Source organism: Stylophora pistillata, unplaced genomic scaffold (genome assembly GCF_964205215.1).
Source record: "Stylophora pistillata unplaced genomic scaffold, jaStyPist1.2 SCAFFOLD_93, whole genome shotgun sequence".
Classification (NCBI taxonomy): domain Eukaryota; kingdom Metazoa; phylum Cnidaria; class Anthozoa; order Scleractinia; family Pocilloporidae; genus Stylophora; species Stylophora pistillata.
Genome location: NW_028290852.1, coordinates 236,037 through 252,257, shown reverse-complemented (window position 1 = coordinate 252,257; position 16,221 = coordinate 236,037). Strand labels below are relative to the sequence as shown.

The window sequence follows — 16,221 nt, the reverse complement described above, 5'->3', positions numbered from 1 at the left end:
AATTATTTTAAGACCTTGAGTGTTGGTCCGGCCGGGGCTCGAACCCTCGACCTCCCGCACATCAGTCCAGCGCTCTATCCATTGAGCTAACCGGGAGGCGGTTTAATGGAAAATGGAAAATAGAATGGAAAATAGTTCGTTACCTGCTATTTACTTTGCTGTTCTACCTTGTTGAGTTCATAGATTTCGAATAACCAGGCCAGATGATATCTTTACAATACACTGTACTGTAAAGAGTGTGAATGGTGGGTCAGGCAATTTCTCTCCCCCACAGGTGTGTAGTTTATGAATGAAAATAATCCGTTCTTAGTGTCAAGAGTTTAAGTTCCTTTCCACATTTAGAAAACATGTTGGAAACAGAGAAGAAATAAAGTTGATTTCAAATAGCATTTTTAATTTATTTACTTGTGTGGCTCGGTATCCAGCTACAAAATGATAGCGGCATTAGATCTGACCAACAATAAATACCTTACGTATATGAGCACGATCCTTCGCAGTAAAGCACTATTTGAGCAATAGTGAAAATCAGACCTGAAAAAAATTTCAGGCCTGTACGGGATTCGAACCACTGACCTCTGCGATACTAGTGCAGCGCTCTACCAATTGAGCTAACAAGCCAACTGGGAGCAGGCCATCAAATTAATTCGACATAAACCCGTAGATGATAAATCAAACAACAACAAACATATGAAACATATGTGTGAACTGCGGTTATGAGTAAACCGCATTCGACCGAATTCTCATAACCGCAGTTCACACATATGTTTCATCTCATAACCGCAGTTCACACATATGTTTCATCTCATAACCGCAGTTCACACATATGTTTCATCTCATAACCGCAGTTCACACATATGTTTCATATGTTTGTTGTTGTTTAATAAATACCTTGCAATGTACATTTGGCCAAACTGAATATTTGCGAACCTAACATAGCTCCTTAACTAACCGCATACAAAGCTTTGTTTTTGAGTGTACCAAAAACACTGCTCATGCTGGGTAGCCTGTGAACAGGAATGAAATTCAACCATTCTTCTATGGTATGGCATTAATATGGTCCAGTAGATCTAAGTAGAGTTGGAGAGCTTCCTCTGCTGTTGTAGCTGGCTCTAGACCTTCATCCTCCATGATTAGATCGCAGAGCTCTTTACAGTAGGGACATCCTTTCGCTTGTGGTTGCTCGGCACACGTATCCTGTGCGATTTCGATTTCGTCGATGTCAACAGGAGTCATGTAATCTTGAGTCTCAGCTGATGCTGGAACGAAGTAGAGTACATCTGGCTTTCTCGACGGAGATTCCACATTGCTAGACGGTCGAATTCGGTGAACATTCCATTCCAGTGCAGCTGTGTGTAGTTCACTTTGTATGACATCCATGAAACAGAACTTCAGGCATTCGCGGTGTATTATATCATCATCGGGATACAAACCAGAATCTCTCAAGTCCTTAAAAAATGTAATCCACCATTCTGCACATCCTTGCCTCAAACGTCCCCACCATGCTTCAATTCTTTGGTTTGCTGTAGATTTCCCATACATGAAACTTTTATCACCTGCAAAGTCGTCACTCATGGACCGCCGAAAGAAACGCTGAGTAGCTGCTAAGTTCCTTTTCTCAGATCCCCTATCTCCACGTACAATCCTTTCCGTACCTCCTAACTGTCTTGCATAGTCTGAGAAATATTGAGCTACTATACGAGGGTCGTTGTTCGAAGATGCAACCTCCAGCCATAGGATCCTTCGACTAAAGCCATCAATTGCACCATGAATGCAGAATCCAAACGGTTTTAGTTTGTCGTAGCCGTCAATGTGCCATAAGTAATTTGGTCCTTTACACCTGTAAATTCGTCGTCGTAGTCTATGCTGTGACCTATGCTCCACCCCTTCAGGATCAAAAACCCTCAAAACATGTCGAACGACTTCCCTCGTAGTAGCAAGACCGTGCTGATTGATGAGTCTCTGATGCATTGCTCGATATCCGAGAAGGCTTCCACTCCCCTTGAGTTCCTCCTCGACTGCTTCTACCACCTCATTCAAATTACTTCCACGCCGACGTCTTGTACATCCAAATCGTCTGAGTCTTCTAATGACTGGAAACTTCTGAACTCGACCCTGTTTTTCGTTATTTTCTAGATGTCTGAAAATTGGGGTCATTCACCGGTGTTTTGGTGGGGGGTATAGGTAATCACTGGAAACTTCGCAAGAACAACCCCGTTTTCAGCTATTTTCTAATTTTTGGAAAATTGGGGTCATTAACCGGCCTGTTAGTGCGGGGTGTACAGGTAATCACTGGAACCTCGCGAAATCAACCTCATTTTTCTGTTTATATTTTCTAAATATATGAAATTTGGGGGTAGCCAGTGGCTCACTCAACCCTGTTTTATTAGTCATTTTCTTTGCTCTTCACCCACCCTATATCTAAAGTTATGTCCTGTGTTTGCAGCGACGACTCAGTATCAGACTGGCGTATTTATGACATAATACATTGCAGTTATTAACGATACATGTTGGATTATGGTTGTCGCCATACGACCTCTGAGCGTGGCATCCAAAATCTCAGCTGAATTTCAAAAGGAGGTCCCATTCAGACCTGCCAAGTGTTCCATCTTTGAAAACAAGCGACAAGCTCAAAATCGGTGCGACGTAAAATACCTCATCAAAAAAGTCATGAACAACTGTATGATTGACAGTTATCACAATCTTTACAATCTATCCAAAAAAGAAATAAATATTTAATGCTACTAAAAATAATCTCCCTAGCAAGTGTAGTTAGCTTCGTAACTGTAAAATCAGAGTTGATTGTTCAGCTCAAACTAAGGTCAAAGCTATTAGTGTCCATCAGTGATTTGCCTTTCTCTTTTCTCCGAACGCACGATTGCTCTCACATTGAATATAATTAATTCAATACAGTACAATTCAATTTTTTTTAAAAAACAGCAGATATTTACTATCAGAAAAGAAATAATGAGAAGAAACCAAGGAAATTTTCCCTCAAAGGTGATTTGTATTAATTAAACGACGATATTTTATAGTTGTGAAATTATTTGCAACGAATCACCAAATTCAAAGTGACTTTACTATGGCTACGTTTCATAAGAATATAAACCATATAAGTTCGGTCCTGGTGAAGTACACTTAATATACTGATATGAAACTTGTTCAGTGGAGAGCATTAAAGATAAATGATGTGTTGTTTTAATCCAATACGTGACAAGTCCGCAGTAACAATTTAATTTAATTTTTTAATATACTCAATTTTATTTATACAGGTCTTAACATAATATACAAATTAAAGATAAATTAATGATTATTTAAAAAATAAAAAATTCAAAAGATCTGAATAATTAGGTCAGTTTATACAGAATTCGAAGATTCCTCATAAAAATAAACTGCCTCAACGAAGAGAAAAAAAATTTTTACGTATAATATAGTAGCTCAAATAGTATAATTAACATGACAATAATTAATAATTAATTACAAAAATCTATCCTTATTTCCATTAAATTTGTTTTGATAAAATTCATTAATACTGTTCTTAAATGATGAGAAAGATTCAATCATTCTAATGTGTAGTGGAAGACAATTCCACAGGTCTACAATATGATTAAAAAAGAAAACTTAAAAACATCAGTTCCAGAAAGGCCTTTCCCCAGTGTAACTTCACCATTTCTGATGTTATATTTAGACGTCTTAAAATTTACACATGACAAAACAATAAATTAATACAACCTTTAAGGCATTTAAAGAAAAAGCAAATAAAAGCAAAAGAAAAAGCAATTCCTTGAAAATGAACTATAGAGTTAACATTCAAAAGTATGCTTAAAGGGTTAAATGACTTTCATTAACAAAACACTTTCTGGCTCCAGCATAATACTTGGTCTTGGCATTTCAATCAAGAGTGTATTCTCTTAGGCTAATTATTATCACTTAGGTTCTAGAATCAATATTGGGTCATTCTCTTCACTTAGATTATACTATTTAACATTTTATTGTAATGTAGCTAAATTGATCAATGATTTCATTTCCATTGATTGGTCTAATGCGGCATGATGTGAATGAACAGTTGCATTTTGGTTATACCTTTATGGAATTAAATTGACCTAACTTTGATACAGCAATCTAGCCTGATTTCAAACCAGATGGAGGGATTTTAAAGTTCATTTATCAGTGAAATGTTCAGCAAATTAATTTAATAAATTTTAATTAATCAAATTTGTGACTGCAAAAATACCTTAAATTTACTTACAGTAAATTATTACCCTAAGACTTCCTTCAGAGCTCAACTAAGGCAGATGATGGAACTTTAGACAACTTTCACTCATGACCATTATGCTCGCTACTTACAAATGTTTGCATATCTAAGTAAAAAATTAGCAGTGAATTTTGGTTTTGAGTTGGCCTCAGTAGAAAAACAACAAATTATTCATAACATTCTAGCAAAAGCCATGTCTTTGAGGAAGTAATTACTGTAACTGTTTTGGTCCTTAACTGAGCCCTTTTTACACAGTACACAATCCTTGTTGACTAAGTGTAACTAAAATAACAGAGCGAATGGCCCCTGGTAAACAAAATGGCTCCCCAGAATGCAAATTTGCACAACACTCAAAGTAAAGAGGGCCATGGGCAGTGCGGATAATGTTCTTTCCCAGTACTTGATCATTATTTAAAACATCACTGTAATTAATTCTGTTTCTTAACTAAACCAGAAAAATTCTATTTCTGAAATAATTCATACATGCATTAAACTGAAATTTACATTCCTTTAGTACATTCCATTTGTAACTCAAACCATCAGTTACATACAAAACGTGGTTGTTTAATGACAACTTCTGCAGTTTTTTAAATACTGTATTTCTTGTTGAAAAGGTCTTGCACATGAGCAATAGTAAATTGCTGATTATTTGCACCTATAAAACAGAAAGTGAACAACAGCCTTAATATGTAAACAAGATATAAATGGTAGCTACATGTAAGTTTCACATGAGGATTCTATTAAATGGCCCATACACTTCTTTGTGGTTCAACTTACATACATGTACCATAATTTTGAAAAAGTCACAACACCTATAACATTAATGTTTAAAAACTCTGGAGTACTTGAAAATAAATTATTCTTGGTATCAAAACCAGTCCCTGTCAAATAGGATTTTGTACTGTAGTCCCATGAGATGCAACCCCTCACTGAAATTCCTTGTCTCAGACTCTAAGGTAGATGGCAAAATTGTTATATAGGTGACTCAATCAAGACATTGTCCTGTTTGCTAAGATCACAGCAGTGTCCGCATCTTGATCTTACTTATTAACATCATCTTTGATGCAGCTCTTGAAGACATGCTCCCTTCCTTGAAACAAAGTGCCAAACTGTTACATTCATTTTTCATAGTTCTTAGCTTCCATTAATGGACACTTCACGAGGTCCACCAACACCCACAAAAAGGATGTTTTATGTTCCAGTTTTCCCACAAAATGGCAAACCTTAAACAGTGAATGAAATATCTGCAGTGCTCTGTTTGTAAGGGTAACTCATATAGGGTAATTGCTTTATTAAAATCTTAATGTATTGCCTGCTAAGGCGAGGGCAATCAAACACTAGAAAATATACACAATGTACACTATAAAACAAGAGAGAGGCAGGACTGGGGAGGAAAACGGTTGATCAAGTGTTGGTTAAGAACCTATCATCTATTATATGGCCACAATCCACAATTAGGATATTGGCTGCAGATGCCATCTTTGGTTTAAAATGCAAAATAGTACACTCGATTCCATATTCTTAACCTCACTCAAAGTGAATAATTATGGTGAACTTGTCACATAAAATTTCACTGTTTGAAAGCAAATATTGTCTTCTTACCAAAATATTCTCGAAATTTTATGTTTATCTCTTGATTAGTTGCAAGAAATGCTGTTCCAGCCCTAGATCCAAGGTTGTACATTTCACCACTGATATCCAGGTATAATGTGGATGTCTGACAACCCAAATCTTCAAGAACCAGGATCTATACATGCAATAAAATAAGGCAATTAAAAAGGTTATATTATCTTCAGTCTTAATTATTAAGATATAGGTCTGACCCGAAAATACTTCTTTTAAATCCCCTAAGGAAATGCTCAATATGAATAACTCATAATTACCGTTAGTATTATTAATGTTTTTTGAAGGTAGGCATCTTAACTCTATCAGGGTGAACATACACAGCTGTATTAATAGTACCTCTTCCAAAAGTTTCTTTCTGTGTCTATCAATTAGTTTTCTTTTCTGCTCCTCCGTGAGTTCTGATACTTTGACATTTAATTCTTTATTAACTTTTGCAGAATCCACAAACTTTTTTTTCTCCATGTCACTTCTTTCTCACCACTTTTCAGATGCTTTCTTATTCTTCTGTTGGTAGGTAAGACCTTTACATTCATCTGCAACTCAGTAAAAGAACATATATGATTCATGAAAAATATATGACCAAGTGCACTAATCACATGCATTGATGTCAGTCAAGACCACATTACAGCCACATAACACTTACTGATTACTAAATTAAAGATCAGTCATTTCCCAACAATGAGCTATCAACACATTGATGATTCAAAATAATTATAAATTGTATTGTGATCTGCAATAAAGCCTACATTTGACCACTTGAAAAATGTCAAGGTATCAATGAAAGGCCTGTTTCCTTTCCAAAACTTCATGCAAGCTAGAGCAGTTCTGAAAAGAATGTCTGAGTGAGAAAACAATTACTTTTATAGGCTACAATAACACAAATCAAAACCATTGTTCCTAATATTAATAGCTATGATGTCAAGCAGTAACAATACTTAATCATGACATTACACATTATACAACATAATGGGTTGTATGCAACTGACATTACTTACAACCCATTATACAGGTTTTAGTCATTTGTCAGGCAGTGCTGGATCAACTTGTATTGGTATGCATGTATACACGTATTTGTCCTGAGACCCCCTCCTATCTGGAAGAGAGTCTAGAGTAGACATACAGGATAGCCCCTTCAGTGTTGTAAACACTGGTATCAATGGGGGTCCTGTTTACCACCCATCCCACCCCAAGGGAGGACATCCATCACACAGTATTCTGGTGCATGGGAAATTAACGTCTCCTGCCCCTAACGCTGCAGGAGACAGGACCTCCATTTCATTGTCCCTATCCAAGAAAACTAGAATATCTAAACATTTCTTTATGTTATAGAAAGGTAGCATATCTTTCTCAACTATTTTAAGCCCCTGAGTGTTGGTCCGGCCGGGGCTCAAACCCTTGACCTCCTGCACAAACATTGTGCATTTACAAGAACTCATAACCATTACATTAAACAGTAAACTTTGAATTAATTTGAGAAATTTGTGATCCTTACAGTGTTGCTATCGATTTACATGTGAGTATAGTGTACATAAAAACAAACATGAAACCAAAAACTCAGGTTTGACAAGGAATGTAGATAATAGCTGGAAGCCAGGGGGAAATAGGCAGCTGTGCACTTGATTTTCCAGGCTGGAAAACTATCTAGGGTCTTAACAATCTGTAGTAATGGATTGTTATAAACCTGTCTGTGAACTGTCAATTTCCGTCTTTTAACGATATCGTCTTTATCCCTGCTTTAAAAAGTATTTGAATCCAGGGCCATACCTACAGCTGTATTTAATGCTAATTCCTACTTATAACTTACATTAAGCCACAACTGACTGCACCTATACAATGTAGTAAGTATGGATAAAACAGGACTGAAATGAAAAATAATGACAATATCAGCATTGTAAGAAAATGACTGAGTATCTGTAAATCAAATATATTTTCCTTCTAATACAAGTACCTGTCTTAAAGAATTCAGCACAAAATAAATTGTAAGAATTTGGTCCTTAGACACCTTTGAATCTTTTTAATGTGGCATCTGCAGAAGAAGATGATACTTGTGGCCTTTTTCTTTTCTGATTCCCGACCACTTCTGCAAAAATCATTCAGTGTAAGTGTTATATTACTCATTATGCTAAAATTAGTAATAATTATCACTGATGACAGCTGAATAAACATGCATAAACTATTTTTAATTATATTAATTTTGATCAAAGACCATAAAAGTGTTATCATGAGGAAAAAGGAAGAGGAGAGGAGAAAGAGGAGGTATGCATCAGAACTATTGAGAAATACTGCAATAATGCCTTGCCACTAGTTACAGTATTCGTACATGCTTGAATATAGTATCTAATATGCTTTAGACAACAGACAGAGGGAGCAGAGTTGGCGTAGTGGTGAGAGTGCTCGCCTTCCACCAATGTGTTCTGGGTATTATTCCTGGACCCTGCATCGTAAGTGGATTGAGTTAGTTGGTTCTCTACTCTGCTCTGAGAGGTTTTTCTCCGGGTACTCCAGTTTTCCCCTTTCCTCAAAAACCATAATCATTTGAATTTACCTCATTTACAGTTTATTTGGATTTATACACAACCCCACAGGCTGTTCAGCTCTAAACACTATCGTGTCTAAATAAAGGTGTTATTATCAGGGGTTTCAATAACAATACTTATAAGCGGCCACTGAAGGTCTAATTGACAGCTGTGACCACTAAAATCACTTTTTATTTTCACTAGTGAAATCCAAACAGATGGCAGGAAGAGGTCCTACAGGTACCGGTAGACCGCCGGTAACCGCTCTTTATGGAAACTCCTTTATCATTATTATTATTATTATTATTATTATTATTATTATTAGACCTACAACAGACACCCTCTACTTCTTCCTAACCTAGGATAAACCAAACCTTGCTTTGACAAAATGAGCTTGTGGGTTTGCATAATAAAAACACTAATAATAATAATACAACTATCTTAAATTCGTACAGTTGTAGTCAAACAAAACAAAACAAAACAAATAAAAAAAAATTTTATTCATTAATTACAAATTATAATTTCATGTTGGCTTCCACCCGCATGTAGAAGAGCCTAATCGAGACAGGAAGTGACACGCAAGTTTATTGGAAAAGACGAAAAATATTTTACAAACAATACCAGCTGTTGCCAAATTTAATGATGGTATCAGTCAAAAATATTATTATGATACAAGTGTAAGACGGCCAAAACGGTCGACGTAAGAACAAAAGATCCGAGGGAAGATTTACAAGTTTATTACACAGCAAATAAATGCAACGGTACAATAAAAAAAACGGGAACGAGTGACACTAAACAATAAATAAGAAAACAAAGTTCCAATGAGCCAAATGATGTAGCAAGATTAAAATGACTTAGGAAAAAGTACTTAACAGTAAAAGATAACCTACAGACAGAAATAATTCAGTAAAGAAAGGAAACAAACAAAGTACTTGAAAACAGGAAATTGTGTGACAGAAACTATCAAAAATAGTGATTGCTACACCAGGCATGAATTCAACAAAGATTACAAGCTAGGCTTAATATTACAACTTGAGCTAATACAGTATAAAACAGTGAAAGGAGAAAATGAAATTACTAGTGTAATGAACCCATAATTTGGTTCTGAAAACACAGGAATCATAGCAACAATGAATTGGAAGCAGGTAAGCAAAATATTACAGCTGCTAAACGAAAACAATTGAAGTTCATATAGCAGAGAAAATAAATAAGATACAGTAGTAAGATAAAAAGAGTATGTGGCTAAACTAAGCAAATTCTAACCCGAAAATCACTACAAAAATACAATGGAAACAACTACATGCTAAGCTTAGGGCTCAAACAAACATAAAATACTGAAACATACCAAAAGCTAGTATAGCTTAGAATCCGCTTTAAAGACACTCTCAGGAAGGCAACAAATCAACTGAACTCACCGAGCAAACAGTTGTAACTTATAGTAAAATACAGGAAAAGGTAAAAATAACTTAAAACCAAATTTGGGCTAGGAGCGATTAATTAAACAGGAATTACATAAGGGAAATCGGCAATTAAACAGGAATTACATAAGGGAAATCGGCAGTTAAAGGAATAATACAATTAACACATTACTAACAGAATTAACACATTACTAACAAATCGCTAAAATTCCATAAAATAGAATAAACAGAACAAACATGTTTTAAGTAGGAAATAAGCCTAAGTGACTCTGTCACACAAGAATGGCAACGTGGATAACACAGAAAGTAAAAGTCAAATCGTGTTTCAGAGCTGTCTAAATTTTAATTAATTGGTGCATAATTTCGGTGACGGCCAATGTAGTCATCAGATTTCAATAAAACTTCCGCGTTAATTTATTGGATGTTCTCTTTGCATATGATCTTCTTATGTTTTTAATGTTTTCAAATAAAAACCTTAAATTTTAGAAATCGATGGATTACCTTGAAATGCAAATACACATGTATGATGAACGTGAATGATCTTGAGCTTGAGTAATTAAAGCAGAGTTAACTGTCTGATAGTATAGAAACTGTACCTCATCACGATCTAAATAACATCCAATTAACTTTAAGCGTTAGGCTATTATTGACATATAAATGCATCTACGATGTATACGAATTGCTAGTTTTGTTTGATTTGTGGAATTATTGAGATAAAATGCGGCACAACCTGGTATAAAGCTACAGCCGAGGTTAACCAAATGATTTAATAAGCTTACCTGGACTTGTGCCTTCGTCAAACCAGTGTCCGTTGACGCTTTTAAAACCATCTCCTTGTACATGGTTGCCGTTCCAACCATCCCTCCTGCAAAAAACCGCTCTAAAAGACCTCTCTGTTCATCTGAGATACGAGTACGTTTCGCCAATGTATTTCCTCACGAAGAAAAACCACTATCTCGCTGAAGGCTTACCAGACGGCATGTTGTGGAATTTGTTACTCGCGGGCGAACGTGGATTATTCCATAAAGCGATTTCATTGGCTGCTCCAGACAATGCCTCAAATAAGCGGCATAAGACGGCTCAGATGGCCCAGACGATCATTTCACTTGGGTACTACCCACATTCTCAATTGAGAAATACCGGGTGTTACGCTATGAGAAAATGTGACACGGGTGCTTCAAACTGGCATTTTCGTTTACTGATAAAATGAGTTGCAGAGAAAAGATGTGAACTCTGCAACAGCATTGCTTGTCGTTCTCCTCATAGGGATATCTACAGCTCGTTCATAGCTATAGTAAGAGTGCACTGTGACTTCAACAGACGATCCAGAAAACAGGAAACAGTAATTATACCTCTTCTTGCCTGTTCAAGGCGGATTGAGAGCAATTGGGCATTCATTCCGCATCAGCCACGCTCTATAATGTTTCGTCATATAATGCATTGCTAGCTTTGGACCCGACCTTATTTGAGGGGGATAGATCACTATTTGGCTACCTTCTTGGAAAAGAATACTAAATAACTAACTAGTTGAGTTGATTTTTCAAAGCCACTGTTTCGAAAATGCAAGTATTTGATGTAGGTTTACCGACTCGCAGTCGAGTCTGCGGTGTCAGCTGGTGCAGTGATTACTCGAAGCGTTTCTTGAGTTCCGAGCCACGTAGAAATGGTTTTATTTCCAGATGTGAGCTTTTTTCGGACTGCTGCCGGGAAAAGGTGCGTGCGAAAAATATGAACGTGCTCCGTGAGTCGTAGTCTTACAACCGGCACGAGTAACTTAACAAGGCACAGAAGCCTCTGGAGAAGAAGTAGTCTAAATATAAAGATTCCGAACGTTGGCTTTTACAAATATTTCAGCGAAAGTTGTGGTTTTGCAGGTTGGACCCTTATAAAACTTCCTTTAAATAAACAAATATTCGAACACAACACTTTTCTTTGTCGCACATCTGCAGTGATGTATTATGGGCTATGCCCTTTGCAGATCTTTCGCTTTTTTTTATACCTAAAATGAGCTTTATCGATATCCCCCGAAGTACCATAAACATTCAATTATGATACATTCAATTATGATAGGAGTTAGATAACTGTTTACTCCTGTTTCGTATATGTAACAGACGACCTTAGTTCTTGAAACCACGTGCTTCATAGTCCAATTTTTTATTTTTGCGTTTTATCTCAGTAGTCCTCATTTGGAATTAATTAGCGTTATTCTGCACGTGAGAATCATGTTTCTGAACTAGCAACATTGCGCTTACATTTGGTTCACGGTTCGGTTATATCCTCGGAGACCCAGGGGCTGAGTCGATTTCAAGTATGGGCATGAAGAGCCCCTGGGGACATTGTCTTACAAGACTAGTTCTAAACGGTCGCAGTCGTTCTGCCATCTGATTGGTGCCAGAAAATCTTTGTGTTTTTCTGCCCTATCAGAGTAAGGTGTACTTTAGAAACCTTTCGTGTGTTTTAACACGGACATATATCCTGGTAGCTCAGTTGCTCGCTATGTTTGTTTGGACCGTGCGACGGAGATTTGCTTGAAGTGAAAAGTTTCCGTCTCAACAAACAATGTAAGAGAAATCGATCATATTGTCCGCGAAAATTTTTACCAGAAATTATACTGAATAGTATCACAGGTATCACTAGAGAACGTGTTTTCAAGTTTGCGAGGTTTGTATACAACACGATGGTTGCAGTCATTGATATGTCGCTTTAAACGTTAGACGAGATTTAAGCTTAAATCTTTCTAGATTTTTTACATAATTTGCTATGACTGAAACTTTGCCAATCCCGTGAAGTTATTTCGTCGCACGGGCCACGCAGGTATGTCGAGCAACTGGTACTAGCGTATCTTTCCGTGCGTGCCAAAATCTAATCCAATCTACGCTTGAAAAAAAAGAAAAGCTAAGCGTGGAAACTGTTGTTTATTAGATGTGGGTAGATGACCCTGTACTACTAAGCTGACATTTGCAATAAAGCAAACCCGCCCTTTCCATCCAATATTTCTTGGTCTTTGGTTTTGTTTTTCCCATTGAAAGCAGCATCGGATCGATTCCCAATGATCAAAGGTATTTAACTTGGTCTTCAACAATCGACAGAAGAGGTGAAATGACAATGACCAAGGGACTAGAAGAGAATCCGTGGTCTTCCCAGCTCAAGAATTTCAACACTGTAGGCAGCAGTTGAAAGATTAAACTCTTTCCAAACCACTTCGGTAACTACCCGAAAACATCTCTCCTCACGATGTTCTCGTTAATAATTTTTTGTGAAGGTGTAGTCTGATCGTCCGGGTGAGTGTAGTCCTGAGAAGGACTGTTGTCGGTGGTAGTGACTGACGTTTCGACAACCTGTGCTGAAGTCATCATCAGAGTCAAGTGAATGATTGTTGATCATCCACTTGACAATCATTCACTCGACTCTGATGATGACTTCCGCACAGGTTGTCGAAACGTCAGTCAGTACCACCGACAACAGTCCTTCGCAGGACTACACTCACCCGGACGATCAGACGACACCTTCACATGTTACCCCCGGGTTCAAACCATTTACTGCATTAATAATTTTTTGTTCAGATTTTAATTAGCTAACCGGAAACACAGCTAAGCTTTCTCTTAGCGCTTGCTGGAGGTCGTCTACGAACTTAACGTTCTCTGCAACCTTGGCCCTATTGTGAACGATTTTACTACAAAGCGAAGATTAGATTTTGGCGCGCACAGAAAACAGAAAGCTACGTAGGCGAAAGTGCCAGTTGCTCGACATACCTGCGTGGCCCGTGCGACGAAATAACTTCACGGGATTGGCAAAGTTTCAGTCATAGCAAATTACGCAAAAAATCTAGAAAGATTTAAGCTTAAATGTCGTTTAACGTTTAAAGCGACATATCAATGACTTCAACCATCGTGTTGTATAAAAACCTCGCAAACTTTAAAACACGTTCTCTCGTGATACCTGCGAAAGTATTCAGTATAATTTCCTGTAAAATTTTCACGGACAATCTGATCGATCTCTCTTACATTGTGTGCTGAGACTGAAACTTTTCACCTCAAGCAAATCACCGTTGCACGGTCCAAACAATCATAGCGAGCAACTGAGCGCATAGATGTCCGTGTTAAAACACACGAAAGGTTTCTAAAGTACACGTTACTCTGATTGGGCAGAAAAACACAAAGATTTCCTGGCACCAATCAGATGGCAGAACGACTGCGACCGTTTGGAACTAGTTTTGTAAGACAATGTCCCCACGGGCTCTTCATGCCCCAACTTGAAATCGACTCAGCCCCTGGGTCTTTGAGAATGGGTTCGGTTGTAGACTTATACAAGATCTCTTACGCAAAGTGTTTCAACGGAGTGGGAATAGAGAAATCCCGAGATACGCTTTGTCAACAATTATTATCAGGTGTTGACTATCCTGCCAAGTTCTATCGCTATTGAGGGAACAATGCAACAACTTTAGGACTGCAATCCCCTTTTGTGATGCAGCAATATGGACGGTAAGATGATGTTATATTAAATAAGATGTAGATTGGATGTAAAATGCGAAACAATGGAGTTTGTGTTTGAATGTGAACACTTTCGAACAACTGACGGCATCGTCAAATCAGCTCATTTTATCCAACTTTAAAATTTGATAAAATCGCACTGAATCATTTCCCTAAAAAATCCTTTGGAGATCGAAAAAAACTACACTTCGCCTTCCAAAATCCAGATTTTCAGTCGATTATTTTGTATAGCACATAGTAAAATAAGGTTAACGTGTTAGTTTTTACCTATTTTTAATCTTGTTAGAAGAAGGTCGGTTAAATTCAGTTAGATTGTGTAAATAAACCATCAAGAATTGCTTAAATTGCTATGTTTTGATGTTGTTTTCAAGATTTGGTAGTTGTTATCGGTCCAAGTGTTTTCAATTCGTGGCGCGACGCTCCGAGATTAGTCTGAAATTTTGAGCTTCAAAACCGGCATTTGGTCGAAATTCAGTTATTATCGATTTTCTCGAAAATATATCGCTATTCAGCCAAACGAAGTATGCAGTGCTTTATTTCACCATAAGGCCTAACTAACTTGAGAATATGAGCCGAATCAATTTTTTGTCTGTTGTCACCAAATGTTTGACCGTTGGTAAGATTCGTTCGTAAGTCGCTCTTACTACAACCGTCGGCGTATTATTTTTAGGGAGGTTTTGGTGGATTTTCCAAATCATGACCCAAAACCGTCTTTGTCCTTTTTACTCTCCAAGTCTGTTGTACATGGTAGGTTGGCATGTGTCTTAACAATGGTTATGGTCTTAACTCAATCAACTACGTTTTAAGCTTATTTTTTTACCGTGTTTTGGAGGTAATTTTTATTATTGCCGTTTCGAGCTTCATGGGCTAACTAGAGGAAAAACTTAGGTAAAACTTATTTATCAATTGGCCCCCAAATCCCTCACTATTGTCAGTTTATTAATTGTTTGTCTATGTAGCTTTCGGTCTAACTAGTCCATTTACCTCCAAAAATTGCGTGGGCCTTGTCTCATCAGTAAAACTGGTGCCGTTTCTTTCCTTCACTTTCTTGTGTTATTAGAAACGAATGGCGCAATGAATTTCAAATCAGCTTAGTTACATTTCACTTTGCTGTGTTTCATGTTCTTGAAGTTGTTGTTTCTTATATTCTCTTCCGTTTAAGGTAATGTGAAGTGACCCAATAACTGGTACTATAGACAGAATGGATGGCTGTGACATTTACTGTGGCTAGCTGTTATTGAAGAGTTTGTCATTATTCCCAGAAGCTTACTTCTTGTTGAAATTATTAGCGTTTTGTTCTCTGTACACAACTTGCCTAGACTAATATGCTATATAGGAGTTGCCTACTGTATTTGTGACGGTAAAATTACCATTAAAGTTTTCAGAAGTTTTGTCCATATTTCAGTGAAAATGAATGTGAGTAGTAATCAGTTTTATTAAAAACTAGATCATTGGATAATGCAATTCAAGACTTTTTATTGGCTCAGCCGTTACGGTATATGAGCCAATATACCACAATATAATTTCGGTACATTGTTAAATCCGGTTTCCTCTCACAAAATAAAGTCGAGAAGATTCTTGGGGGCGTTTTTTTTAATAAAACAGTTATTCCGCTCTCGCTTGTTGGATATGAGATGACTATAGCCAACGAGGCGCTACGCGCCTCGTTGGCTATCTATCATCTCATATCCAACGCGCGCTCGTAGAATAATTGTTAATTATTAAAAACTGGATCATTGGATAATGCAATTCAAGACTTTTTATTGGCTTAGCCATTATGGTATATCAGCCAATATACAAATATGGTAAGCGTACGCGTCAGCTTAATTTATTTATTTATTTATTTATTTATTTATTTATAATAACTTTATTTGCCTAAATAATAAGATAATAATAATAATAATAATAATACAGACAGA

General features: G+C 36.9%; 1 protein-coding gene and 1 long non-coding RNA gene across 10 annotated transcripts; one reads left to right on the top strand and one right to left on the bottom strand.

Moving 5' to 3' along the window:
• Window positions 1–2,712: 2,712 nt before the first annotated feature.
• On the bottom strand, window positions 2,713–10,746 carry LOC148715761 (uncharacterized). 9 transcript variants are annotated; one of them, XM_088746529.1, is made up of 6 exons: window positions 10,592–10,743; window positions 7,881–7,958; window positions 7,683–7,737; window positions 6,215–6,411; window positions 5,855–5,999; window positions 2,713–4,907 (listed from the first exon to the last, which is right to left on the bottom strand). In XM_088746529.1, the coding sequence occupies exons 4-6, from the start codon at window positions 6,338–6,340 to the stop codon at window positions 4,840–4,842; spliced, it is 339 nt and encodes a 112-aa protein (XP_088602655.1). In that variant the 5' UTR covers window positions 6,341–6,411; window positions 7,683–7,737; window positions 7,881–7,958; window positions 10,592–10,743; the 3' UTR covers window positions 2,713–4,839. The 9 variants fall into 9 exon arrangements, with proteins under 9 accessions (XP_088602655.1, XP_088602656.1, XP_088602654.1 ...); XM_088746530.1 differs by lacking the exon at window positions 10,592–10,743 and adding an exon at window positions 9,740–10,378 and having other exon boundaries at window positions 6,215–6,382; XM_088746528.1 differs by lacking the exon at window positions 10,592–10,743 and adding an exon at window positions 9,740–10,350.
• Window positions 10,747–13,784: 3,038 nt separating this feature from the next.
• Window positions 13,785–15,701, top strand: LOC148715760 (uncharacterized). The gene is made up of 2 exons (XR_015995859.1): window positions 13,785–14,293; window positions 15,465–15,701. It is a non-coding gene; the product is annotated as an uncharacterized LOC148715760 (long non-coding RNA).
• The last annotated feature ends 520 nt before the right edge of the window (window positions 15,702–16,221 follow it).

What these genes read in the sequence shown, in the direction of transcription:
- LOC148715761 (XM_088746534.1), bottom strand. Translation starts at nt 6,340, where the DNA reads ATGGAGAAAAAAAAGTTTGTGGATTCTGCAAAAGTTAATAAAGAATTA. An exon ending in GAAAGAAACTTTTGGAAGAG is followed by an intron (nt 6,000 to 6,214) that starts GTACTATTAATA and finishes TTGCATGTATAG; the next exon opens with ATCCTGGTTCTTGAAGATTT. An exon ending in AAAATTTCGAGAATATTTTG is followed by an intron (nt 4,908 to 5,854) that starts GTAAGAAGACAA and finishes TCTGTTTTATAG; the next exon opens with GTGCAAATAATCAGCAATTT.